Raw genomic sequence first — 27431 nt, forward strand, 5'->3', positions numbered from 1 at the left:
GGACAGGGCTCGACCCTGCTACCATAACAGGGAGCAGCAGAGCTAAGGATTTGGGACTGGAAATTCCCAAAGGCTGATGGGTTTGCAGAACTGATTCTTGTCAGTACATGAAACACAGGCATACTTGCCAAGTTAAACCATGTGGTTTTTTGCAGTTGCTAAGATCTTTTGACTTTTTCAGGACCTGCAGTCTCAGCAGACTTACAACTGCAGAAACTTAGCAACAACTTTTGCAAATTCTCTGGAGAAGTCAGCCCAGGTGCAGGTTCCCATACTCATAGTTACTTAGTTGAAAATTAACCAGCAAATCCTGCAAAGAACTTGAATTACTGAAAAAGCACTAGAAGCTATATAAGGACTTTGGACAGGTGTGTTTGAAAAACTCGTTCTTCAGCAGGCTACTTGAAGCATTGCAAGAAATAGGGATAGGGCAGGGATGTACAAAAACGTGTTTCTAAATGATTTTTTCACCAAAAAAAAATCAGTTTTTCCTCTAAAATCTTACTGTGAATAAGGAAGGAAGGAGATATTACAAGAAAATGTCAGTACTCGGAGATTGGTTTGCGTTGAAAGTTCAGGTAGTCTCACATCTTTAATTGACGCAAATGCAGCGGCTCCCTTGCTGTGGCTCATGTAGTTGCCTTTGTACTGCCCGTGGGCGTGATGGTGATCTCACACCAGTGTAAGTCAAGGGTGGCTGTGGTTGCATTCATGGCACAAGAACGGCGTGAAAACAGCATGAACTCAGAACCAAATCAGTGCTTCATCACCCAATTAAGCAAATGAGGAGTTTGTAGTGAGGTATTGTTTGCGTGTTTTCATCCCCCTGTGAGACAGCGGTGAATCACCTTCTTGCAGATGATCCATTACCTTACTGAGCTCGGATTGCACAAGAGACTTGACTGGTGTCAGCATGGCTGAGTATCAAATACAATTTTGTCAGAGCAAAGACTATTAAAGTGGGGGGTGAAGTTAGGCACTGATGTCTGTAGTTGCAGTAAGTAAAATTAGCCGTTTAACTGAAGGTTCAAACATCCCTAGAGTTAAAAAAGCAATATGAGTTGAGAAGCCTCAGCTCTTTTGAGGGACTTGAACATCAGAGTATCTGAAGATTTTGGCTTAGCTCTTTGCAGATGTCACAGCACTTGGAAAGTTTATACTGCCTTGCCATAGTAATAAAACATAAACCTTGGATACCCTTCCTTTATTTATCATTGCAGAGAGGGAGCTCCACAAAGTCTTTGAGCTCAATTGACCTTATTTTTCGGCTTGACAGGTATTTAGAGAAGACAATCCGCTCAGCCGTGGAGCAGCATCTCTTTGATGTTCATGGCTCAGGCGGCCAGAGTTCAGAGGACTCTGAATCGGGAACATCTTCAGCCTCTTCTAATGTGTCTGCCAGGCAGAGGAGGCGACACCACAAAGAGCAGGAGGAAGCCCGGAGAAACAGAGACATGTACGAGCCTGATTTCTTTGTTTTGGAAAGTATATTTGATTAAGCGTACCCTAGTCACGTCCTCTTATCAAGACAATGCTTAGTTCTGTTGTGAAATGTGCTGGCCCTTGCCCTGAGTTGAAGGTGCGGAGCAGACTGCAGTAGCCATGCAGAGCTCCACTGCGTGAGTTAGAGCTGGGAAATGTAGAGTTTGTTAGAGGTCATGTAGTGGGGCAAAGCATTATAAGAATCCTTTTTTTTCAATGCAATATAGTAGAGTTCTTAGTTACAGTATTTGAAGTTGTTTAATTACAGTATTTATTCTTTTGGTGGAAATCCCCAAGTAGTTGGCCCTGCTGCTTGTAACTTTCTTTAGATAAAAACATTGGATTTAGATGCTTTTCTGAATTCAAAATGTCTTAAAAAATGCAATCAAGTTCTCCTTTTGTATGTGGAGGCACAGCTTGTGTTTGGGTTTATTGAAGAGCTCTGGGAATTCATCTGAAAGTAGAAAAATCTTTAGATTAATCAGAATTTAAGAATTTTTGTTCACCCTGTTACGCAAAGTTTAAGCATAATTTATTGGTGAATTTCATTAAATGTCTGTCAAAGAGTAAAAATAATACCTATTTTTCCTTTCATATTCTTCTACTTGTGGCATATATTTATGGTAGAAATGTATTACCGCCACAGCCTTAACAAACACTTGCCCAAGGCATAACTATCTTTGAGGAGCAGTAACTACAGACATTGCAAGGCCATGATCTAATCAGTGCTTCCACATATGTCTACTTTTAACACAGCACTAGTTCTTGTAAAGAATGTGTATACTTGACTGTGGTATTGGATTTTTAGGATTTCGAGTTAGATTCCAAAATAATTATCTAGTGTCTTGTTTTTTCCTGGGTGCTGAATTCTCTAAATCCCCTTGGATCTGCACCTTCCTGTACAAAGCCACTTTTATATAGCTGCATAACCAGCAGTATCTCTTGTTAATATTGCAGCCATGCTGTTTCCCGAAATGTGTCAATGCTACTGTTGAAAAAAAAAAATCCATAGTTACAAAATAAAAAGCCATTTCCATAGTGAATGAAAATATGCCATGAAGATGGACTGGGAAATTAGCACTTGCAAGTCACCCAAGTATCTGGCAGCAGCTCTGAAGTAGTTTTTCTTGTTTTGTAGCCCCACTGACAGGCTTCTCAGGTAAGTAGGTCAGAGACTGGCTAGTGTACGTGTTTGGAAGCATATAGTACTGCAGGGGTTTTTTCAACATTGCTGCCTTTAGACAGGGTTGACAGAGTTGCTCAGGCTCAGTCTGTAAAACCGGAGCCAAGGATTTATAGCACAGCACAAGTTTTCACTGCTGGCCAGGGTTCAAATTTTTTTCCGTGGTTCCCGTAGGTCAGATTGCTGGAACTCCTTTGGGTGACTTATCAAAATGGGGAATTCCTTTCAAAACTTCTTTCTGTTGTTGTTTTGATTGTCAGTGTCACCTCCTTGCCTTGTGATGGGTCACAAGTGGATTTATAGTGTCACAAGATGAGACTTAAGCTAGGAAGAGCGTTTATCACAAAACCACAAATGTAAAGCCCCAGGCTTTGCAGACTACATGATCTACAAGTTATGTATATGTAATTGGTTTTCTCAGACGTTTGTGAAAACTTCCACAAAGGTAAATGTGTTACCTTTGTTTAATCATAGAATGGTTTGGGTTGGAAAGGAATTTAAAGATCATCTAATTCCAACCCCTCTGCCATGGGCAGGGACACCTTCCACTAGACCAGGTTGCTGAAAGCCCAATCCAACTTGGCCCTGAAGTTTAATCATATATTTATAAACCTCTTTGTATCTCTCTTCCACCAACAAAACCTAGAGATTTATAATCTAGAAAATCACTGAAACGTCCTAGTTTTGGTTTTGATCTGAATATTTTGTCGGGTTGGCACTGTCCAGATACTACAGAGTAAGTGGTTTCTTGTCACAGTAGTGCATGTCTAGGGAAGTTATCCCGCTGTTCGTGAAAGCAGGCTTTGGAGTTGCATAGCACCGTATGAGGCAGCTGCACATAAACCAGTTAGCAAACATTCCAGTTTCAATGTCAAGTGTAAGCAGCCTGCCTTTAGCCTCCAGCAGGGTGGTATGGTGAAGAATGAGCCGCATTGTGTTTCTCCTGTTCCCATAATGTAGTGATATATTATGTATGTGCATCTTCACTATTGCACAAAGTAGAGGGAAGACTGCGTAACAGGCTGCAAAGGGAAAACTCTTGTTGGAAGGCCCAGTGGGCTAATTGTGCAGGGCAAGATAAGCCATATGGCAGGCTTCTGGGAAACATGCAGAAGCCCAGCTAGCCCAGAGGCTCCCAGCTAGCCCATCACATGGTGACCTGAAGTTAACTGTCCTGTTCGCTTCCCAACACAGCAGAACAGTGCTCTGTCCTAGCAGTTGTATTACTGTTGCAGACGTGCATTCCCTTCTCTGTTTTATGTGATTTCCAAATAGGAATCAAGCATCTGGCTAAAAGCATCACAGTCCTGCTCTTGCACTTGAGAATATGAGTAAGGGGGCGATGATGCAGTGTCATGTACCAAAGGAGAACCTTGGACCACAGCTGTGAATCACTTTTCTAAATTAAAAGCACATGTCTCAAAGGAAAGTATGCTGCATATTCTCTATAAAAATACCACAGGCAGTTAGGAGCTAGTCCAGCTTCCACGTGAAGTCAATGAGATTCTCTGTGTTGGCTTTAGTGGGAGGTGAACCAAGTCCCAAGTGTTGATCCTCACAGCTTTCTCACCTGAGGTATATACACCTGGCTTACACTCCTCAGTGGGGTTTAGCATTGCACAGTGTGTGGTGTTTGCTGCAGTAGGAAGAACCAGAGAAACTGGTTTCGTAGGGTGTAGATGTTGCCAGAACTGCACTAGTCAGCATGATGCATTTCTCTATTGCTACCATAAATGTAGCGGGAGAGTGTTTTAAACAACCTCTTGTTGTAATGTCTCTTTTCTTTTTAGGGAAGTTGTCAACAAAGAAAACATTCCCTCTGGATTCAGCAATCTTGAAGACTGTATTCTAGCTGTTCAAGAAGTAGAAAAATTACAAGACAACAGCTCTGGATATCTTAGTGAAAGGAATAAACCAAAACGGCAGAAATCCAGCACCAAGCTTTCAGAGCTTAATGACAACCAGGACAGTCCGGTGGTAAGCCAGCACGCTGTACTATTTGATGCCTAGTACTAAGGTGGGGAAAAGTCTTTTATTTCAGTGCACATCTGGTTTCCTTGGGTAGCCAATTTTGCTTACAGTACAAGCATGAGTGGCTGTTTTGGACTGTAGAGAACACAGGATGCTGCACTTGTAATGTTTGTGATGAGGCAACTGAGAAGCTGTATTTCTGCTGTGATCCTCTTACTCCATCCATAGTCATTTTCTCTTTCCAGAGCTTTTTGCTTTTTTCTTCTGAGTTCAGCAAAGCATTTGGGAAGAGAAGAAGTAAGTCTTTTTCACAGTCTTTCAAAACTCTTGCAAGGAGATTGGAACCTCAGATGTAGGTTCACGCATTTAGGTCAACTTTATTTTTATATCGCTCTTAAGTTCTGAAACTGTGGATCGCAGGTGACTTCTTGATAATGACACAACAAAGGTGTTTTATACCCTTCCCCTAAAGTCTGCATGTTACTGTGGTGTTTGCAATTGGCAAAACACTTTGGAGTGTGTTGATCCAAAAGGTGATCACTCTAGCTACCTTTTACTGAGCAGGTAAAAGACACTGATATAACATCCTAAAAACCTGGAATACTGTGGAATTTGTCCAGCATATTCTTGTGTGACCTTCACAGTAGAAGACAGTTTGCCAACTTGTACAGGCTGTAGAATAAAATTGATGCACCTTCCTTCCCTCTCAATGAGACCAGACACTGATTATAGTGGTAGCAGTTGAGAACCCATTCTGTGCTTCAGCACAGTGTTTGCTTACAGAAGTTCTGTGCATCCCGGCACCAGCCATATGTTACAAGGTTACTCGTAACAGTGAAAGCTGTGTGAAAAGAATGCTCTTCTGAACTACAGGGCATCCCTTTCAGTTGTACCTGGTTAAGTTTTAGAGCCTGCTGTGAGTGATGTCCTTCTCAATGTGACATTGTGTTGGGATTCATTTAGGTCACAAAATTGCAATGATCTGATGCCCTTACCCTGTGCAGACATTCTAGGGAGGGGCACATTTGTATTCTCTTTGTGACAAAAGGAAGGCAAGATACTTGAAATTGTAGCCTGTGCCTAGATTTAGTTCTCAGTATCAGTGACCGACTTCTGTGATACTTCATGGAAGAGCACAGTGAGACAGACACACTCTCACTTTGTGTCTTTGCTTGTAGCAATGAACTTTAAGATAGGTGAAGGTCAAGTGCTTACGCTCTTTCCTACACCTCTTCCCTCTTCTCTCTGCCTGTGGAGTGTACAGCAGTTTAAATGTAAATGAGAATTTGACTTAGGATTTGGGAAAGACTGGCAGAAGTGTCCAGTTTTGCTGTGGACCTGAAAAACATTCATGAAGTCTTAAAACATGGCTGGAAGAAATTTCCTCAGACTTACCTGTGTCCACTGGACTTTGCCCCGCCCTTCATTCTTGCATCTCTTGATGGGCAGAGGTTGCAAGAAACATAAAATGGACTAACCTTGCACAAAAAGCACTTTGACCAAGATGACCATCAGTGTGGTTCTTGCTTGCTTTGTTAGAAGAAGTGTTGCAGTGGGATTGTCAACTGGGAGTAGCATTGTTATGAAACGGCTTTGCAGAGAGCACAGTGCTACTCTTTTGAAGAGCAGAGGCTGCTTTTTAAGTTTTCATGAATGCACTTATTTCATACTTGCATTCAGAGACTGCCAGCAGGATGTGTGGTGGTTTAGCTTTCTTTTGGCTACATATTTATACTTCAAATAATAACCCAAATTAGACTACCTACTTGGAGTATCAAAGGACATAGCCTGCACCTTAGCATTTACTAGTAGCCATTTGTCATGTAAACAAGTTTGCAATGTTGTATCTTCGTAGCCACCGTTTCTGAGCCTTCCTGCTTTTCAAAGCCTGAAAGAGTATGTAGGACAGTGCGTGGAAGCTTTCCTCTTAGCTGTCTAGTTGCATCTGACTCAGAAGAGTAAGTCAACAGTGGAAAACCTGTCAGTTCCACTTACTCTCCCGAGCAAACCAACCACAAAGCATTAAAAGCTTGTAACTGCATTTCAGAGACGTGGTAGCCAGGTAGCAGTAGAACTTGAAGAATCACATTAAGCAAGGTGGGAATGACTGAGCTGTGTCACCTTATGGGGCTGGAGGTGTAGCAGGTGAGAGCAGCTGTGACTGCCCCAAGGAGTCTGTGTGTGCAGTTCCTGGGGTTGGGGCAGGAACCACACTGCACTCTCCTGACTGACTTCCTCCTATTTAAGACAGACTTGTCCAAAAAACAAGGTAGAAAACCTCCTGGGCATGTGCCCAAAGTGGCAACATGGCGTGTCTTCGCAATGCTTCCTCAAGTTCCGTGCATATGGCAGTCTCTTTGCATTCTTCTGACCGTTCAAGAAAAAACTAGGGAAGGGTTTGGCTGAGGAGTATTTTCTAAAATGAGCATGAATCCTGCTAGGAAGACGGTGTGGTTTTTGGTACCTGTTCTTACAGGACTTGTACACACAACAGAATTGCTCTCAAGCTCAGCCTGTATGTCAGTCTGTAAAATGGGAACTGCAGGGGTACCATGCATCATTATTCTGTTAGGCATTTTGAGGTCATCTGATGGAAGACATGAAGCAGTGAGATGCTAGGTTTTGGGGGTTTTTTTGCAGGTTATGGGTAATAAAGTGTGGGGTTTGTTTTGTTAAAATGTGCAGCAGGCAGTAGTCTGATTGTTGTCTTGTTGGATATTTCTCTATTTGATCTGTTTAATGGCCTGCAGCTTGAATCTGTTTCTCTTGTGTATCTTACTGCTTTAATATTCACTGTATTACAGAGTATGGAAAGCTTTAGCTCACCCAGGCCTATAGACAGAACAGGACCTGATGACATGGAAATTTTATCTGAAGAAAGGTGATTTTTTAAATATTTTTTTAAAATATATCTGTGTTTTATTTTTCCTGTAGTTGTAGTACAGCCTAAGAGATCTTCCACCACAGACTATGAGGGTGACATTTAGTTATGCTGTAGAACACTGATACCCACTATGTTAACTTCAAAACAGAACTGTGTGGAGGCACTGCGTATGTTCTGTGGGCTCTGCCCAGCACCATACGCCACTAAGACACTTCTCCCAGCCTGTTGGTAGTGGCAGTGAAGAAGCTGGTGGTGCTGGCTTGAAAAGAAGGCAGCTGTGAAGCACCTGAGCCAGCACACTCCACACAGTGGCCTGCAGAGTCTGTCTCACCTGGCCTCTGGGGTGGGAATCCAGCTTTTTTCTGTGTAGTTCACTCTTCTGTGAGAGCTGTACAGCCCCACTCTGCTCGCCTGAGATGAGAATTTCTCTCCACAGTTATGTTTGTTGGGAGACCTGTATTTGTTTGGATTGAGAGCACTGGAATTGAATGACATTATATTTTTCACAAATAGCTGCTGAGAGGGAACAAAATACATAGTTTAGCAGCCTGGAGTGCTGCAGCCCATACTGCCCATTCATTTACTGAATGTATTCACAAGTGTGCAGCAGTAGCAAGAATGTCAAAACCTGCGTGTGCAGAACTCCTGCTTGGTTTTGTTACAAGCAAAGTGTGGGTTTGTGTTTGTAATATGTTGGTTTGTTTTTGGTTTTTTTGTAGCAAAGAAAGTGAAAACGATGAGGTTTTTGTCAGGCACTCTCAGGTTGGTATTTTTGGGGTTTTTTTGTTTCAGTTTTGTGGGCTCTAAACAGGCTTTTTATTGAGTAGAAACAAGTAGATAGACATATAGTTCTGTGAAAATTTGTTTCGGAGTAATTGAGTTAGCATTTATTTTTTCTTTCCCTCTCCTCTGCTTTTTATTTACATAATTTAGGGAGCCTCTCAGCCACTGAGGTGTCTGATGTCATCTGCTTCAGTCCCTTCAGTCCCTCCTTGCCACAAAGGGAAGCGTCACTGAAGTCAGCACTTTGGTTTAAGTGGCGCCAAGTTCCTTTATTAATCATTGTGAACAGGGCGTGTGACCGGTTATCTCCCAGGGCAGTAAGATTAGCTTGTCTCTCTTGATTTCTCTAAAATCATTCTGGTCTTTTATTTATGATTTCCCAGTGCAGCCTGTTGCCTTTGAACATAGGTGTCTGGGATCGTTTGTCTTAGCAAACTGGATCATCTACTTGTCTCTAAGGGTTGGTGGTTGGGATGGATGTCAGGAGGGGAGATGTGACACTGTTGGCAACAGCATTTTTCCCTGACTTTCCATTTCTGTTCAACATCCATCTCCTGCATTCGCTTTACGGTGTTTTTCATCTTAACTGGTCAGCAAAGTGAAGATTGGGGTTGGGCTAGGTGAACACCTTTGCAGTCACTGTTCTTTTGGGTTTGCTTGAAACACCTCTAGACAGCCAAGTATTTAAAGTACCTGGGAAGTTATCCGAGGCACCTCTCCCTCACTTGTGCACCCATTTTATAGGAGCACAGTAAGACAGCTATAAACAGTGTCTGGTTTCTCTGGCCGTCTGGGGTTAACTGAGGGCTAACAGTATTTTTAAACTAGCCTCCTCTTGTGGTATGGTTTTGTTCTGTTTTAAATAAAAGCCACTAAGCATTTGTTGCCTTTGAAAGACTTCATTTCTGGTAGGTATTATTTCCATCTAGCAGGAAAGTTAGAAGAGATTATTTGCTAACAGCTGGGCTCTGACCAGCTGTGTTGTAGTTGGAGAAGCTCATGGGATGCCGAAATGTGTAACCTATGTAAGGAGTGCTCAGCGCTGCCTTTGGTCACTGCTCTGGCTGGGCTTGGGTGGATCTCCTACTTTGCTCCCAGAGAGTCAGTAATTCTCAATGGTCCTGCACTTATGCATGAGCTGTTGTATTTTCTGGAGCGTGGATTTTGCAAACACCTTGTTTCTCACATACTTGCTTGCATGTTGAGAAGGTACTGTCACTGCCATGCCACACAGTACTCCCATGAAGCTTTTAAATTAGGCTAGGGGCGGTATATTAGAATATGAAATCCTAATCTTAAAATAAACTTCTCCTCAGGAAGAGTTTTAAAATTTAGAATTTTAACTGCAGAAGACGACATAGACATAAACCAGAGATTGTATTATATAGGAATTACAAGGTCAATAAATTATTGCATTCCTGCAGGGTAGTTTTACATTCTTTGTACCTTATAAGCCTTTTGCTTAGGGCAGCTTAGACACATACCTTCCCTAACAAACCATTCAGGATGCGGATGGGACAGGGACTTTTTATCTCTTTCCTCACCCTGTCTCCAGTCTAAAGTTGCTAGGAAAGGTGTTTGGAATTTGCGATAGCTACCAGTTGTGCAGACTCAGATCTCCCTGAGGCAGTAAAAATACCTTGAAACACATGTCCCAAGTGAATTTTCCGTGCCTTTGCAGCCTTCATAATCTAACACTGGAAGTAGCTAAGTTCCAGGTTGCAGGCTGTGATTTGAAAAACACAGCTTTCTAATACCCAGGTTTTGATAAGGGAAGGGTGTTTGAGGTTCACACCAACATGACAACAAGTATGGAAAGGGTTTGGCATGACTCAGGAGTAAGGCAGCAGAATAGCTGCATTCTTGAGTCAGATTGTATTACCAGGAGGTGCTTAGGAATGCTTCCTGCTTGTGGTTCTAATGGATGCTCACACATAGGAGAACCAAGTATTTTAAATAAAATTTATTTGAATCCACATGTAATTGAATTTAATACAACATTCTTACCAGAATTCAAAGATCTTTCTGTTGCTGTTTAGCTGCTTGAGCTACTCTTTATGCTGGATCTCATTTGGAATAGGGAGAATGAAAGCAGCTGACTTATCCTCGGGTTACTTTGATCTAGTGATACCTGCAAAGCATGGCTGCAGAAGCAGATTCTGAAAAGCAGAACTCAGGTGCCTAATTTGAAGAAATTTTTTGGTGGTCATTTATGTAATATCCACAGTGCACTGTGACTGCCAGCTGCTACTGCGATACCAACTTGCTGCCCCTTTGGTTTGTAAGAAATTGTGGCACATCCATACCTAAAGCACAGTAGTTCTCCATTACTTGATTTTTGTCCTGGAGGTTGGCAACTGGTGGCATCAGGGAATCAAATAGGAAAATAAGAAATGGGAATACTGATCAGTCTTTGGATTTGGAGCGTTAATGCAAAGAAGGTTAAACATCTGCTTTCTTGAGTCTCCTGGGTTTGTACCACCGTCGTTCTTCAGAACACCTAATGATTTATTCATTGTGTTAGAGGCTACATCAGTGAGCAAGAACAGGACAGTTAACTGGCTGCAGGCACAGCACAGGTCTGTTTTTAAACAGGTTCTAAATATTTCCTATAGCTGAAGTAACTTTACAAGGAAGAAGATCATATGATCTTTCTAATATACCTGTAATGGAAATGTTTATGCATCTGGGAGGTGCTTTTGTATCTGCTACAGATATCTTTTAAGAGTCTTAATAAGTCAGGAGATTATACACTATTCAGAGAAATACATTTAACTCTGAAAGTGGTATCAGTGGTGGTGACGAGGTGGTATTTTCAGGTCACTCCCTTTGGAATTGTTAAAATCTAGATAAATCTCTCTTATGCTTCTTGACATTTTTTAAAATAGTACCTATTTTGAAACTTATTGCTTTATTTCTTTCTCAAATACTTTCTAAATACCGTGCTGGCAATTTAAATGCAGTTTATCAACTGGTACAGTTTGTTCTTTAGTAAATGCAAGAGACTGCTGTTTCTGGCCACTGACCAGTCTTTCTGTTTGTAATGTATACTGTCTATTTAGATCCTGGCAAGAAATATATTACTGGACCTTAAAGAAATATTTAAGTCCTCCCAACCTGGAAGCAGCTTAAAAGATATTGAATGGTAAATTAGCATTTTTCCATGTACAGCTCTCACAATAAACAGATTTGTAATCAGATTTAGTGTCAAGCTGTACGAGTTATTAGTTCATGTCAAACTGTCATCTAGTGTTTCCTTTTGTTATAATGTTTCAAAAAAGCAATTTATTGAAATGAAAAGGAAGTACAAACCTTACACAAATACAGCGCAGAACACTCTTTGCAAATACTAGTGTGTCAATACCCCAGGTTTTTAAAACTGTAGAACAGCCCAGATTGGAAGGGACCTCAAAAGACCACCTGGTCCAACCTTTCGTGGGAAAGGGAGCCTAGATGAGATTATATAGCACCCTGTCCAGTTGTAGGGATTGATGGGGTTGAATCCAGATAAAAACATTCCTTCCTATGATTTGTCTGTCTGCTTGGCAAGTTTTTTACCCTCTCTGCGTGAAGCTTACTTGTTTTTCTCTGCCCAAGGTGGGGAGGGGATTGGCGGAAGGGAATAAAAATAACCACACCACATTATTAGCTTTATGCAGATGAAAAAAAATAATTGTGCCTTAGTGGCATGGCATGTACCAAGGATACTGATTTAGTACAGTTTGGCCATGCTCCTGGATTCACAAGTAAAATATGTCCAAATGTACCAGTTATTTTCTTTAGGCGAGTTTTCTTCACACATCACCATATGCAGATTGCAAACTAGAATTATCAAAATACCTGCAGGGGGAAAAAAATCTGCACGTTGACTACCTGCCAGACTATATTTGAGAGAATTATGCCTAAACTGTTCTTACCAAGATCAAATAGTTAATGTAGTAATGTAATGCTGTCTATTCAGATAGCTCTGTTTGTTGGTGGGTTTGTACATCTTACACTACATGTTTGTGTACATGCTTTGCACTTCCTTTTCCCTACTGCCCTCTGGGAGGCATTACAGGTAATTTATTTTAGAGTGACAAAACTGCTGGTGTCATCAGGCACTATTACAGACCCGCACACTGTGTGTGTGGATTGTGGGAACAGGAGTGATTTCTGCATAAGTGCACTGGACGTGCGGTATGTGCAGGAGTGAATAGTGGTGAGACAAACAGCAGTTGCTTCTAGGCAGTGCTAAATGATGAATCATTTACTTGACAGCATTCTGCCTTTTTTTTTTCCCCTAAGTCATTGGATGCTTGTGTGAATTTTTTGGCTTTTTCCCAGAGTCCACACTGCTCGCAGCTGAGATGCCAAACCCCACTGCCGTTTGGATTTGCGCAACACTGCTTTAATACCCAGAGCTACTCCATAAATAGTTCTACTCTCCCCACGCCCAGCTAGAAAACAACCACAGGAAATCGGGGAATGTGCAGCCAGCCCAGCTTAGCTGGCACTGATTGATCTGAGCCAGCACAGCCTGCATGAGAGCATTCATGTATGTAGCCTGCGCAGCTTGCTGTCAGCTGCTGCTACCTCAGGAGCTCCGGTGCCTGCCTTTTAGAAGACACCATATTGCTACAGCCTTACAGCAGCAGCAGCGTTTCTGTTGTTGCTCTGAGGAGCTGCTCTCCTGTAGCAAGTGTGTGCCGCCACCCCCTCCCTCCGTCTTTCTGCCTGCCTTATTCCCTCCCTCCCTTTTTATCCCAATCGATTACTAGAGGCTTTTTCAGCTGCATGCAGTTGCCAGGGCAGGCAGTCTTGGGAACTTGTGGTGGCTTTTCTAAAGAAGGAAAAATTTAAGGAAGGCAGATGAACGAATGTTTTTACCGGTGTGAGTGAGCAATTAGTATATAGGGGTCACCAAGCAGGGGATTTGGAGCTGGAAACATCAGGATCTGTTTATCTGGATCTTTTTAGCTAAAGGTGTGAGCTTACTGCTGCTGTGACTGCAGCCGTTTTTTTCCTCCTCTGCCTCCTGAAACATCTTTTTTTTTTTCTTTCTCTCTCATTTTGTGGGTATATGGGAACATAGCAGACTTCAAGTATGAAGATTCAAGAGCATCCAAGCATTCCTGAAAACAAGTTGCAAAGAAATCAAGATGCTGATGATCAGGAAAACAGCTTTGTGTCAGAAGTGCCTCGGCTGGATTTGACAGCACTGCGTGATGACAACAACTGGGAAGGTAGGATTGTGTGATGGCTATTCATATGAGTGAAACAAGAGAGAGGAAAACCTGAGTGGTCTGGGTTTATCTTTTTGTGATTGTGTTCCCTTGCCAAAAACAACAGGAAAGCAATTTTTGTCCTGAATATGGAACTGAAAGTTTAGAGGAACTGGAAGCAAAATACTGGATGGGCACCAATTCCCATTGTCAATTAGAGGAAGAAAATTAATTGTTTTATTTTTGAAGTTACTTTCATGTGCTCTTTAGTACTGTTAAGTCCCTGAGTGTTCTCAGAATAACTTATTTCTTGGTGGCTGGCTACTCGAGTATTAAGCTAGACTACGCTACACTTCAAAGAAACTGGGTATTTCGTAGTCTAAAAGGAACTTCCTTCTTTCTACCTATTCTTCCACTTCAGCTATTATTTGGGAATAATTATTTGGATCTGAACAGCACAGCTGGAAAAAAGGCTGTCTGTCTGCTATTCTGTCTTTTGATGGTTCTTACAAACAGCTTTTTTTTTAATGTATGCTATGAAAAAAATCTGATCACCAGCTCAAACAGCAATATTAAATTGCTTGTGTTTTCAAGTATTTTAATACCGTTTCTTAGCCATCATTTCCAGAGTGTATGTTTGGTTGGATGTTTGCACTGACTTGCTTAAGAGTGGGAAATCTGGGCAAACTCTGTGAGACACCATGAACCTCAATTACATTTGAAATTGAGATGAGTTTGAGGTGTCCAACACCTCTAGGATCAAACCCTTTTCCAATTGCTGAGTATGTCTATGTGCACAAGCAAGAATTCTTCTATTAGTTTGTGCTTGAGGAGTGAAAGAGGGGCTTTGACAGGGAAGAAACAGGGAAATGTGAGTATGGGATTTTAATAAAGCAGGGGAGGGAAAACTTATAACTAATTTATTGCCTGAAAAAACAATCTCTGATGAACACTGAGGAGTTCTGTGCTCCTGACTCCACAGCATATGTGACCTAGTGTATTTTGCCCTTCCCTCTAGGAGGGGAGTAGTTGCAACACTTTTGGCATGAGTAAAGAAAACCCAAAGCTGTAGCTGCTTTAGATTCAGCCAGACAAGAAGTCACCATGGATGGGAGCGCTGGCCAGGCGGGGATTCCCTGTGTGAATCACCAGGCGAGCAGTGTGGCTGATCAAAGCGTTGCGGGAGGGCTCCCAGGGGGCCTTGGCCGCCTGATATGTTTGCTGAGGTGCTAATTAGTGCTGCCCCGCAGGGTCTAGAGTCAGGGTGAGCACATCACTTTCTCAGAGGTGATGTCTGGCTTCAGCCATTGTGTGAGCCTTTGGAAATAATGACTCTTTTTTTCCTTCCTGGGTTACTGATGGGAGTCATGTGAATGCATGAAGGGGAGAACACAGCTCCTTTCTCTCTGCCAGAGGCTTTCCTATCGTATGAAACAAGGTGTACCTTTGGTACGATTCCCTCTTCGTAGGCATGCTCTTATGTTTGGAGTCTAAATTTCTTGCCCTGTAAATATGAAATGAGATTATGAGTGCATGTGATTGTACTTGAGGAGTGCTCCTCTGATTCTCTCTTGCTCAGTTCTACTCACACATATTGCAGAAAAGGAGGAGGTGGGCAGTTGCAAAAGAATCAGCTGTCTGGGGTGAGAGAGATGTCATCTAAAATACTTGCCTTCCAGAATCACCATTTTGTTGGCACAGATGATGAAGGAGCAGCAAAATGGTGGGTTTTCTGTCTCAGCAAGAAAAGCCCAAGTCTTTCCTAGCTGTGGATGTGAAAGCAAGCTCACAGCAGGCAGGAAGAGGAAGATGTTAATGTCAATTCTCAGACTGCTTCTGCAGCTAAGGACAGAGTCTGTCGTTGAGACTGGCTTTGCAAGGTGAAGTTGTACCACCCACCCACAGCTCTAGCAGCCTGTGTCACTCGAACCTTCACATGTCTCTTCAGGGTCCATGCCACAGCTCTGGTTGCATCCCCAGAGAAAAGGGGAAGGCCTGTGCCTCCAAATGCAGTAGCACTAAGTTATTTATTGCTTTACTCTAGCAAATTGGGTAGGTCCATCCTTCAGGAAATTATGCACTCCTCCAGGACATAGTTGACTTTGAGGGGCAGGGTCCTCAGTATCACACTGCCAGAGATACAGAGCATATAGTGACCAGGGCAACTGCTGGACCTTGTGAGAACAGGTACAGGTTGAGGAGTTGCTTTCAGCTGTAGCTGTCACCGCCTCCAGTTGAATGTTAGGAAAAGGCTTTGAAGAATGGGTACAAAATTATACAAGACAACCTTTTGTTTGTCACTCAGGCAGACTCTCCATCATGTTAAGACAAGAGCTGGCTTAAAAACCCTCATTTGCAGCACAGAACTGTGATAACTGCTGCCAGGTGAACTGGAAGGGACCCCTGCCTTTTATGTTTTTGCCAGAAATAATTTTTACCAGACTTTTTTTTGAGGTTCACCACATAGTCAAATCTGTGCACAAGAGGAGGGCTTTGCTGTACTTCTGCAGGCTGTGCTCCCTCCACCTAAAGCTGAGCAGAGAGCAGACAGAGAAATTTGCTTCCCACTTCCTCCAGTGCGTGGGCTCATAATCTGCCATGTCTCTGCCCTCTGCATCTGCCTCACCTGCTACGTGTTGGAGCATCTGTGTAGTAATTGTCAGGCTATTGATGGAGTATGTAGGATGTGAGCAGTGCCCCGGCCAAATTCAAGTGCTGAACACTTAACCTAGGTGCATTTCCCCTGGGCCAAGAGAAGTATTTTACTAGTGTGCATTTGGCAGATGCAAATAAAATAGTTTTATTCTTGGGCTGGATGTGAGCCGAGCTGTGTCTGTGACCGGGGATCTCTGACTGCTGGGCCTGCCTGCTGAACTGGTCAGGGGGTGCCAGCCCAGACAGCCCATGAGCAAGTCTGTTCAGAGATACTTCCACAGCAAATTGTCATGGATTATGTTTGAATCAAGTGTTGTGAGCGAGGAGGACAGAGTGTTCTCTCACAGTCCAGCGCTGTTATGCAGATTTCTTACCAAATGTTTCTAATTCAAGCCCAGAACTCACTATCCTGCCCTCAAGGAAAATCTAGAAGTATGTTGCTCTCCGTAACAGCGTCTGGCCCCGTCAGCAGCTTGGAGCTGAACAGGCAGTTCAGTAAATCGATCTGATGCATGTCATTGCTGCCTACATCGCCTGATTACTGGCATTTTTAAAAAACTTCTGTAGGTGAGATTCCAGGCAGAGTTTGCAGTAACAAGCACTTATGGAACAATCAGCAGACATTTTTCTACAAACTTCTAAGCTTAAAAAAATAGTAATGCAGAAGTTTAAAACACAATTTGAGTTCTCAACATTGATAACGTAAGTATTGCAGTACTGAGACCCTGACAGTGAAGCTGATCTACAAATAGTTTGACACTGACTTAATTGATACTTTCCCATCAGGGAAAAAGAAAAAACACCACCACACCAACAGAGTAATGCAAGAAACTCCAAAGAGTACAGCAACAGACAAGGAAGCTGGATTTTAGGTTGTTTTTTCAGCACTGTGGACTGAGATTCATAAGTGTGTTTGTGTGTAACAGACTCTTTAGCATAGAAAATAACAGGATGATGAAACACACTGCATTTTTATTACTCTGTGTAGAAAATAATAATACTATTGTTTACTGATTTTATTTCATAGCATCAATATTTTTTTAATTTATTTTTTCATTGTTTATCATGACTTTACATTATAAGCAAAATACAAAGTTGGCTTGTTAGCTGAGAGATCTGTCATCATGCTAACTGAAAATGCATGGTAGCACTTCATTTGGGCCATTCTTATGACCTACATAGGAAGAGTAACTCTTGATGTATTCAAACAAGGATCTTTTCAAACAGTTATTTATAAGATGAGTAAAATAGATTGCTGCTGAGCTAGTGAATGGTTTGGGCTTTTAAATTACTTTATTCACTTCATTATGAGAGGGCTTTCTGGAGTCTTTCAAGTGAGATTTCATACCAGGACCTCAGGTGTTGTAATTAGTTCAGGCTTTTTAATCCCTGCAGACCTGCTTGGGTTTACAGCAGCAAAGACTTGGCCTCCTTTGTTTGTCAGATGAGCGTGTGTACAAGCAGCATCAGCAGCGTTCATTGGCTGTGTGGCTGCAGACGGGAATGGGAGATGCCGGCGGCGTTTTGCAGCTGCCCCTCAGGTGGGGGGTGTGTGGGCACCCCTCTGCTGGCCCTGCAGCCCCCAGTAGCCCTGTGGCACATATGCATTGTGATGATTTTAAAAAGTCAGGTTTTTGTCAGCAAGATGACTTGGAGCTCACCAATACACCAGTTTGATACAGTTCATCTTTCTCCCTTCTCGCATGATTCAGGTTTATTAATATCTCCATCCCTCCATGCAGCAGGTTGTCAGAGAGGTTGTATTGCCACAGGCATTTATGTGCCTAGAGTTCTGCAAAGCAACACCTGGCAGATGGCTGACAGCTTTGTTGAAAGATTAGCTGGTTGTGGGATTTTGAGAGGGAGTACAGCACTTCTGGAGGGCTGCAGGCTCCATACCAGCATATTTCACTTCTGCGCTAACTTAGAAAAGGCGTAGCTAAAAGAAATGTGCTGAGAGTCTGACCAAAAAATAGAAAATTTGTTCACCCTTTCTCTGCACTGGCACAGCTATGGTGGTTAAATATTCGCAAATATTTTTTTCATGAAAGGTGGTCATTATGGAAAATGAGGAAAAAAATAGTACGTAAAAAGAACGGGGAGATTATTAGAAAAGTGAGAGTTTTCTCTGAGCAAGAGAGATCTGTTCCAGACAGAAGATGAATAAGGGTAACTGCTCTGTCAAGTCAATGGCAAAGAAAAGGTAAAACATTTATATTATTTACTGAGATTTTCTTCTTCAATTAGCAGAAAGGGGAAAGGGTGACAACACTAATCCTGACAGCAAATACTTCAAACCTGAACCATTAAGTCCAGGAATTTAGCAGCCTTCAGAAAAGGCTCAACACTTCAATAGCTATCTGGGATAAATGAATAACAAAAGATATTATGTATTCTGTTGAATAGGAATTGATTGATTGTGCACTGTCAGAAAAAGCAGCAGTTTACCGGTGTATTTGTGCAATCCAGCAATTCCAGTGCTTCCAGCTGAAGCGCCTGGCACCTGACCAGTGTGAGAGATGCGATTGGGCTACAGCACTGGTCCACTTCGTGACCTGATGTAGATAAAACCCTTAATTCCAAATACCTATTTATGTTTGTTAATTAATTGCTGTGTTACTTTCTGGAGGGTTAGCCATTTTGTGACCAGATGAGATTTTTTTTCTTCTAAATGCCTAGAGTCAGCAAGGGGAAAAAGTTACCCATAGAGCCAGGCATTCCAGGAGCAAGGATTAAAAACAGATGATTTTCTGTGACAGCCATTTCTTCTGTCAGGTCTCAAATTTGATTTTTCCTTTTAGGACTTTTTTCCTTCTCCTTTTTGGTATTTTTCCCTTGGAATGTGAGTCTTTATTTTGGGGCAGTATTTTGAAATCAACAAAGTACACACACGCTGGTCTCTGCTAGCTTATGTAAAGTGCTTTGCAGTCTTTTCGGGTTTGATAAGAGACTGAGCCACTGCAGTTCCCTGAATGTTGCATGCTATCTGGTATATAAATCCACCTTGGGACAAAGTCACATGCATCATGCATGATTAATAACGGCTTTGTTAGCTGGTGTGGTAGGAACTTAATTTGGTTACTGCTAAATATGCTGTTGATTTCTTTGAAGTTTATTCCATCTATGGAAATCCCATGGGGGTGTGTTTTAACAGTTTCCAAGGGCAAATTCTGTTTGGGAATGAGAAGCGAGAGATGGCTGAAGAATCATGTGCATCACTTATGTATCACATTTGTTACTTTTGTGTTATTTGCCTTTATTTTGCTACAAGAGAGATATTGCTGAAATCATGAGAGATTCAGGAAGCACGCAGAACTGAAGTGTTGCAGTTTAGCTGAAGGATTTGCCCTTCGTTTCACCTTCGCTGTTAACAGATTCCTTGAGCAAAATATTTCAAGTATTAGGAACTTCCAGGGTTGAACACAGCTTAGAAAACACTCTTGTTCTGGAATTTAGCTGAGAGCAGTGTTGGCTGCTCACGTTTCCAATCCATAGCAAAACAGCCTATGCACACCTGGGCCTTGCACACCTCATTACAGTTGCCCCTGCGAGCCCAGCTTGTATGTGCTTCATGTATCACAGCACCTGAGAGAGGCTCTTATGCAAAAACCTCCTGCCATCCCTTTCAGAGCAACGCATCAGTTTGCATGCAGCACCAATCTCGAAGCAGAAGCATGCCATTTATATTCATGCACTGAGGAAAAAGGGAAGAGGAGGAGAGCATTGTCTGACGCTGGGTACAGGCAAAATATCACTGAGCCTGTCATTACTGAATTATGGATGATCTTCCACTGTCTGAATTGTACTTGGCGGGAAATATTAAACAGTGTAGGGGTTCTGTAGGGGAATCCTCATTGCAATCCATTCTGAGCTACGAAAACGTTAACCTTGTTCAGCAAAAGGAAATACTGCTTTTTATTCAAAAATTTATGACTTCAAAAGCCCCTTCTCTTTGTGAAAGAACAACGGATGCACTAGGCACAGGAAATAATGAGTCCATAGCTCTGTGACTCATCTTGGAGCTTTCTATAAAGTTTTTGTTTGGTTACTTGACTCTAGTACTATTTGTTAGATTTATAAGTTCAAAGCCTGACTCTTAAACTGTCTAATCCTGTGGTGCTAAGTAGGAGCATGCAAATCAGCTTAGTAAACTATCTGAACACAAAACATTAGACTCCTTACGGCACCTGGAGGGGACTGATCACGAGATTGAGGCAGCTGCTTTCCATGGGCTCCACTATGCTAGTCAGCAGTGCAAAGTTGGGTTCCCCTTTCTCTCCCTTTCCACCATCTCCCTGTAGAGCATTACTTCTGCTTCCAGTCGGTTAGATCGTCCAGGGGACTCACGATTTCCTCACTTTTCTACCATGCTGTTAAGCAGCAGGATTGCATGTGGAAGAAAAAAGGAGGAAACTCAGACCATATTGCCATTGTTGCTGATTTACAGGCTAGGCACCCTGCAGAACCAGTAGTAATGTTAGACACCTTTTTGTGGCCAACTAGAAGAACCTATTCTTACTCCTAGTCTTTGAATTTCCAATAGTGGGTGACAGGGTTGTATTGGAGTGTTTGAGGCCATGGGAGGACAACTCCTATGCTCTTAGTTTATATCATTTGTATATCCTGAAACTGGAAAAAAGTCTGCCTGTAATCCAGTCACCTCCTTTATACTGCCGTGTGCCAATAACTTTCTCCTCAAAGGTGCTGGCTGGTGATAGCCTCATTTGTTGTCAGTCCATGGTAATTACTGGCCAGCTTTTAGATATGGTTTTCAGTTGCACCTAGGAAATTATTTATGTTTCTGTAGAGTACCCACTGTGGCCAGGCAATGCTTTGCACACCAGGCAGATGCGAGTAATGATCCAGAGTGTGCCTGATGATGAGGAATAGTGGTCCAGGACAAATGGGTCAGGGTTCATTAGAAAAGTTGCCTGGAGTCCGTCATATTTATAAAACAAAAACGATAAAACCAGCCTTTGTCTTACTGTTCCCAGAGCCCATCCCTGCTCTTTCCTCATGGCAGCGAGACGGCTTAGACTCAGATGAGGCTCGCCTTTCCCCGCAGGCCGGTCGCTTAATTCGCCAGCTTCTGGATGAGGACAGCGATCCTATGCTGTCCCCTCGCTTCTATGCCTATGGACAGAGCCAGCAGTACCTGGATGATCCAGAAGTGCCTCCTTCCCCTCCCAATTCTCATTCTTTCATGAGGTGGGTTGTGATTTGCCTGTGCTGACTCTCACACCCAGGTGTAAAGTGTCAGCACAGTTGCATCAAGCAACATCTCGTTGGGTCACATACACGGTGTAGCTATGCCATGTTGGGTTTCGGTTCCTACTGACAGGAAACTGATATTTTTAGAAAAGTTCTTGGTAACTAATCATTTCTGGGTTTGTGAATTAATATCTAGGGAGTTGCTGTTGCTGAAAGAGGCTGTTACAGTATCTTTTGCTATCTGACATTACAGAGCAGCAACACAGCTTTCTCAGTTTGGTGGGATTTGCTTTTGTTTACATAAAGTTTAAGTGTCCATCTCTGCATTAAGATGTACTGTGGCTGTTTGGATAAGCTCTTCCTGCAATCTCTGCTCTTTGTAGGAGGCGGAGTTCGTCTTTGGGATCTTATGAAGATGACAGAGAGGACCTCACCCCAGCACAACTCACCCGGAGGATTCAGGGACTGAAGAAAAAGATCAGGAGATTTGAGGAAAAATTTGAAGAGGAGAGGAAATACAGAGTGAGTTTGTAGAAGTTAAGCATTTATATCGAGAGATGTGCGTTAGCAGCAAAGGACATGAGGGAAGTCTGAAAAACATACAGAGGGCTTGAAAGCTTTGACAAGAAAAGGGGGGGCGGGCAGGGAAAGCTGCTGCCCAAAAAAGGAAAATGTGCATCCATACCAAGCAAATTATCTTTCCAGGAATTATATACTGTCAGTGCAGCACAAGAGAAAGCCTAATAAACTCAGAGAATTTTGATCACTGCTTAAGACAGTGTGCCGAAAGCACACACTCAGTGTATACGAATAGCTATGTTAAACTTCTGTTTGTTTATTTATTCAAGTTCATCATATGGGAAGCCCAATTGCACATCTCATTTGCATGATGGTAATCCCAGGACACCAGTGCATTGCAGAGAGAGAGCAGCCGCCTTCATTCCTGAGCTACAAACCACAGTCAAGGGCTGCTGAGCAGTAGCAGTGTACTGTACTCTGATTATTCCTGACATGCGTTTTTTTGCATGAAATGCTTTTTAAGGAACGAAAGCTTTGCATGTGTGCATCTTTGGTGATCTAAACCACAAAGGATTGAACTCAAGGGTTCTGAACTGCAGTAGAAAAGGCTGAAAGAAATGTGCAGAGCTCACTGTAGCCTAGCACTTGGGTTATTTTGGTGTCTTTGGATGCAAGGCAGCCTTTGGTGTGGATACATGCATCCTGACACTTCTCAAACTGTTCATGCTAGGCTTCCTCTATTTTGGAGGTGCCCTCTTGTTAGGGAACAATAGGCACAAAGATTCCAATGTGCATCTGGCCTTTTGAGACACTTGTACAACTTAATGTTTGCCATCAGAAGTTCTGTGTTTTCTACATGATGCCCGCTAAGAGACAGTGTTGTGACAGGCAGAGACAATTAAAGCAAGGTCTGAAATGAGCTGGTGAGAGATATGCAGGTGCCAGTCAGAAGCCAGTGCCCATGCTCCATACCAGGTACAAATTCTACTGTACCTTTTTTTGTGACACATGCTTGTTTCAGTGAGTCTCTGTCAGTTTAACACAGATTCTGCATGACTGTTCTTTCCTCCCAGCCTTCCCACAGTGACAAAGCGGCCAACCCTGAAGTTCTCAAATGGACAAATGATTTGGCCAAATTCCGAAAGCAACTTAAAGGTGAGCAGCCACCACTGGTGCATTTTTTGGGGGGTGACTGGACACTGCCTCATTTAAGTTTTATGTTAGGCAGCGATCCTGTCACTGCCACATTTTTTAAAAAAATATTAAAATTATTCATATTTCCCCAAATGTCCCTGTTTAGAGTCAAAACTGAAGATATCAGAGGAAGACCTTGGCCCTGTTGTGCGTCAGCGGAGCAACACGCTCCCCAAGAGCTTTGGTTCTCAGCTTGAAAAGGATGATGACAAGAAGCAAGACCTGTCAGATAAATCTGCCAAGCCTGCTGTGGAAGCAACCCTTGATTCTATCCAGAAGAAACTTCAAGAAAAACGAACAGAGACAAACCGACCTGAGGATATTAAGGTACAATATAGACAGATCAGATATCGGCCTTTAAGTACAAGTATGTAACTCACAGCTTCACAGTCACTTGTGAAAGCCCTGTGGTCTTCAATGTTTTGTCACAAAGTCTACAACCTTTACTTGTGGCTCACTTGCTGTAGTTTCTTTCCCTTTCCCTTTAGTATCTATGTTTTTTTTTTCCAGAGCTTGGTTTCTACTGAATGTCGTGCAGTCTTTTTCTCATCCTTGTATAATCCAAGTAACATTTCTGAATTATTGCCCTGTGCCCTGTGCCCTGTGTTTGGCTATTTCTGTTGTTATGTCCAAAGGCTTTTGGCAAATTTGGAGCCTTGAAGTCATTCTGGACATTGAGTCATCTGTTTTCTTCTTCTAGTTCACTCCAAAGCTGAGTGTTCATCTCTCAGGGCGCTTTATCACTGCTCTTCAGAGTTTCATACTGAGGTCTGTTAGCTGCTGTAATCTCTGAGGGTTATCAGCAGGCACGTCTTTGTGTCTGATGTTGCTAGTTCCTGAGGTTTGGGCAGCCTTGTAAGTGAAGTCCTTGAGTCTGCTGACATGTAAATTGTGTAATGCTTTTGTAAGAGAGGGGCAGACAGCATTATCTTTGTTTACTAGATCTGCAGAAGAAGAAGATACACACAGTGTGTGTGTTTGGCTCTTTTCTGCCACTAGCGAGGATCCACAGCCTGGCTTTTTACAGAGGGCCTGTGATAGTATTTGCTGCTGTGATAGAGAGAGAAGGCTCGGTGTCAAGCAGTTTCAGTGGAGGAACTCTGGCAAACTTAGGGAGGTCTTCTCTAACTGCCTGCCCTTTTTTGGGCTTGGTCTCCTCAGTCTGTGCCAGAGCTTTTCACTCAATAGCAGAATTGGCAGAAAGAGGCAGTCTGACTGCACTTAATGTTCTTGGTAAAGTGTGCTTGTGGCAGTCAAAGCAAAGATGGCAAGCTTTGCAAAAGGTATTGCAGCTTGTCTAATATTTGGAGAAAAAGAAAGAACATGTGTTTTGTTGTAGAGTTTACACTTCAGATATTAACTGAAAAAGAGCCACCATCATTAAAAGTTGCACACCATTGTTTTTTCAGAGCTCACTGATGATAAATAAATGCCTCTTCTGTACATAAAATACCTTCATATGCAAAGTTTATATGGTTTTAATTTGCCTCCATTGTGCTTAAGGTGCCACTCATGTTAACAATCTCTTTGGCAATATAGCTGGGAAAAGAGGCAGAGATGAATCTTCAAAACATTAATGACAAAATGACATGACTTTGGTTAGGCCACAGATCAGTATTGTTTGAGTCCAAGGAATCTGACTTTTGTTTCTTCTTCTCTCTCTCTGCCACATTTCACAGGACATGACAAGAGATCAGATAGCAGCTGAAAAAGTGGCTCTTCAAAAAGCTTTGCTGTATTATGAAAGCATTCATGGTAGACCGGTATGTACAGCAGCATTTTTTTCAAATTACATCTTTATATGTCTTTGTCTGTGTTAAATGATCCCCCTAACACTCCTCTGTTATCACAGTCACTAGAACTTCTTGCTGTTCAAACCACACATGCATTCCCTAACACAGCTCCCTGATCCTTTGCTGTGGCTACTGAGGAGCCTCTTCTCAGCCAGGTGACATCTGCAGACAGAGCTGGGTTTGGCAGGTACCTGTAGGACCAAGCCTACAGGCTGGACGAGGCTGAACATGCATTATTTTGGTGTCACACTCACCAGAATCCACAGACATCCAGTTTGTGGCCCAGCTGACTCGCCACCTTTGCTGGGGATACAGTCTGCACAGGAATAGTTGTGTGTCGTCCCTCACGTAGCGAGGAATTTTGCCTTTTGCTAGTATTAATGGTGAGCTGGGAAGACAGGAGTGCATAGATTGCTCCTTCTCAGGGGAGCTGCAGCTTATTTGTCCCACCACTGTGCTGTTTGCACCAGCGCCTTGGTATTTGCACAATCCTCTTGTGCCAAAGGGTTTGTGAAACAGTTTGCCTCCTGTGCATCACAGCATAAGTTGAGTGGAGATTTCATTCTTCCCCTGAGAAATTGATTTTGTTTTCCATGTGCCAGTGGAAGGGAAGGGCAAGAGGTTTCTTGCACATTTGATCTTAACAAAGGAAAATTTTTTATTAAGACAGTAAATCAATTATTGTGTACCGTTGATCCCCCCCATGGCAGAAACACCATGTCTTCCAGGCCACCAAGTTGGCTTTTTATGAATCCCTTCTCCTCTTTCACTGTTGACGTTATAATTTTTGCTACCAGCTGGATAGGTAAAGTAACTTAATTTCAGAGTGATGCTAATCTCTGGAGGAGTGGTTTAGGAACTGCAAAATACTGCTTATAAGAAGTACTTGATTAGTGCAGCTAATAAGTCTGTCATTCTGCTGCTGCATGAGAGTCCTGATCTCATCCTTCCTTTTGCTCCTGAATTATTTCCTCATTTGTCTGTTGTTTTTAAAAAGTCTCACTAATTTATTTAAATGCTTTCATTAAGTACTAATATTGTACAGTCACATACAACAGCAGCTGATACCAGTGTAGTTGTATGAGAGGACATGCAGTTTTATTATTTTGTAAAATAACAAAAGGCCAGCACAAGGGAATCCACTTAACCTTCTTTGTCTTCTCCATGAGACTGAGTCAGATTTTGCTTCTTTTACAATGACATAAATCAACAGGTGGCATCTCATAAAGTGGACTCACTTAAATCTGTTTAAAAAGGGAACAAGCCCAAAGCCTAGGTGTCAGCATACCTTTTTTTTTTTTTTCCACACTCCCCTTTCTGATGCTCTATTTATACAACTGCTTTTTAATTCGTTTGTTTTAAAGTAAGCAGTCTATACCTAGCAACGTGGAACTGCATGGCAAGGAAGACTGCAGCTGATCAGCTTTTGCTGTTCCCAGCTCCTGGCACTGCAGCAGTGGAAAAGTACTGAGAGCTTGAGGAGAATGGGGATAGTTCAGCCAAGTTTTTGGGCTTTTTTTCTTCTTAAAGATGTTTAACTAAACAAGAAAAACAATGGAGCTCAGATTTATTGTGCAACTGGGTCTTTCTGCACCAGTGATAGATGAACCTGCAAAGATGGAACTGAACTATTTTCATTAAGCCAAAAAGTCCATCTCTGCACAAATTCTTGAGCTGCTCTAATAATGCAAGCAATGGTCTGTTCCTCAGCTGCTGCTTTTTTGCCATGTGGAGCATGCCCTGGAGTTGTGTCAAAGGCTCCATTATTCCAGCAGTCTTTTTACATTTTGATATTCTCCCAAAATATACTCAGGTTTTGCTGGTACTACTTATGTTTACCTAGTGGGACAGTTTGCCCATGTGCTTTTGGTTAAGTGTGCTGGTGTAAGTCTGCAGGGCTGATTCAGGACCTGAACACTTAACTTCCAATGCCTAAATTAATTCTCTTTGCTCTTCTTCCATACCAATATTCAGACACTGAAGCATGTTGTTTATTTTTTCCATTCTTCAACATACCTAAGGATTTTTTGCTCATTCCAAGGCTTATGTTTATTTTTTCTGTACAGAACAGTGCTATTTATCAACTTCGAAATGTCATTAATTGAAGGTCTGGTTCTTAGCCACAGCATAGTATTGTGGGTTTTTTTAAGTAACAGTGACTGTCTGAGCCAACAGTAGTGCTGTGCCTCCGGTTCTACTAACTGCTAACCTAGTAAAGCTAGGAATAATATATAATATATATGTAGGCTAGCCAGTTTCTCTAGCTGTATGTATCACTGATTGCAGAGAAGCTTCCAAAGTCGGAGGCAACTTGCTAGCCAGTGCAATTGAATGTAGACACATCAACATGAAACTGGGCAGAGATAGGGCTGAGTGAATTTTTTGATGCTGCTCACATCCCTCTAATCCACATGAGCCGCTTACCCAGCAAACAGCCAGCGCAAGGCTGGCGGCTGTTGGAGCCCAGTGGTACTTCGAGGCTGTGGGACAGCAGACCTGAGAGCTCAGACCACCTGTTTGCCTCTTATCAAGCTGAGGATATTTGCATTGAA

General features: G+C 42.4%; 1 protein-coding gene across 10 annotated transcripts in view; it reads left to right on the forward strand.

Annotated features, from left to right (window-relative positions):
* Positions 1-27431, forward strand: part of FAM13A (family with sequence similarity 13 member A) — a 133310-nt gene that overhangs the window by 94212 nt on the left and 11667 nt on the right. For 5 of the 10 annotated variants that reach the window (XM_082050175.1, XM_082050179.1, XM_082050178.1 and 2 more), the window contains 10 exons: positions 1277-1456; positions 4456-4642; positions 7441-7517; positions 8240-8282; positions 13378-13528; positions 21157-21370; positions 21757-21895; positions 22966-23047; positions 23193-23413; positions 24766-24849. In XM_082050175.1, the coding sequence (XP_081906301.1) occupies positions 1277-1456; positions 4456-4642; positions 7441-7517; positions 8240-8282; positions 13378-13528; positions 21157-21370; positions 21757-21895; positions 22966-23047; positions 23193-23413; positions 24766-24849 (1378 nt within the window). The remainder of the gene's footprint in view (positions 1-1276; positions 1457-4455; positions 4643-7440; positions 7518-8239; positions 8283-13377; positions 13529-21156; positions 21371-21756; positions 21896-22965; positions 23048-23192; positions 23414-24765; positions 24850-27431) is intronic. The other 5 variants (XM_082050182.1, XM_082050183.1, XM_082050177.1 and 2 more) reach the window with 4 other exon arrangements.

This window comes from Streptopelia decaocto, assembly GCF_964273445.1.
Source record: "Streptopelia decaocto genome assembly, chromosome: 4".
Classification (NCBI taxonomy): Eukaryota; Metazoa; Chordata; class Aves; order Columbiformes; family Columbidae; genus Streptopelia; species Streptopelia decaocto.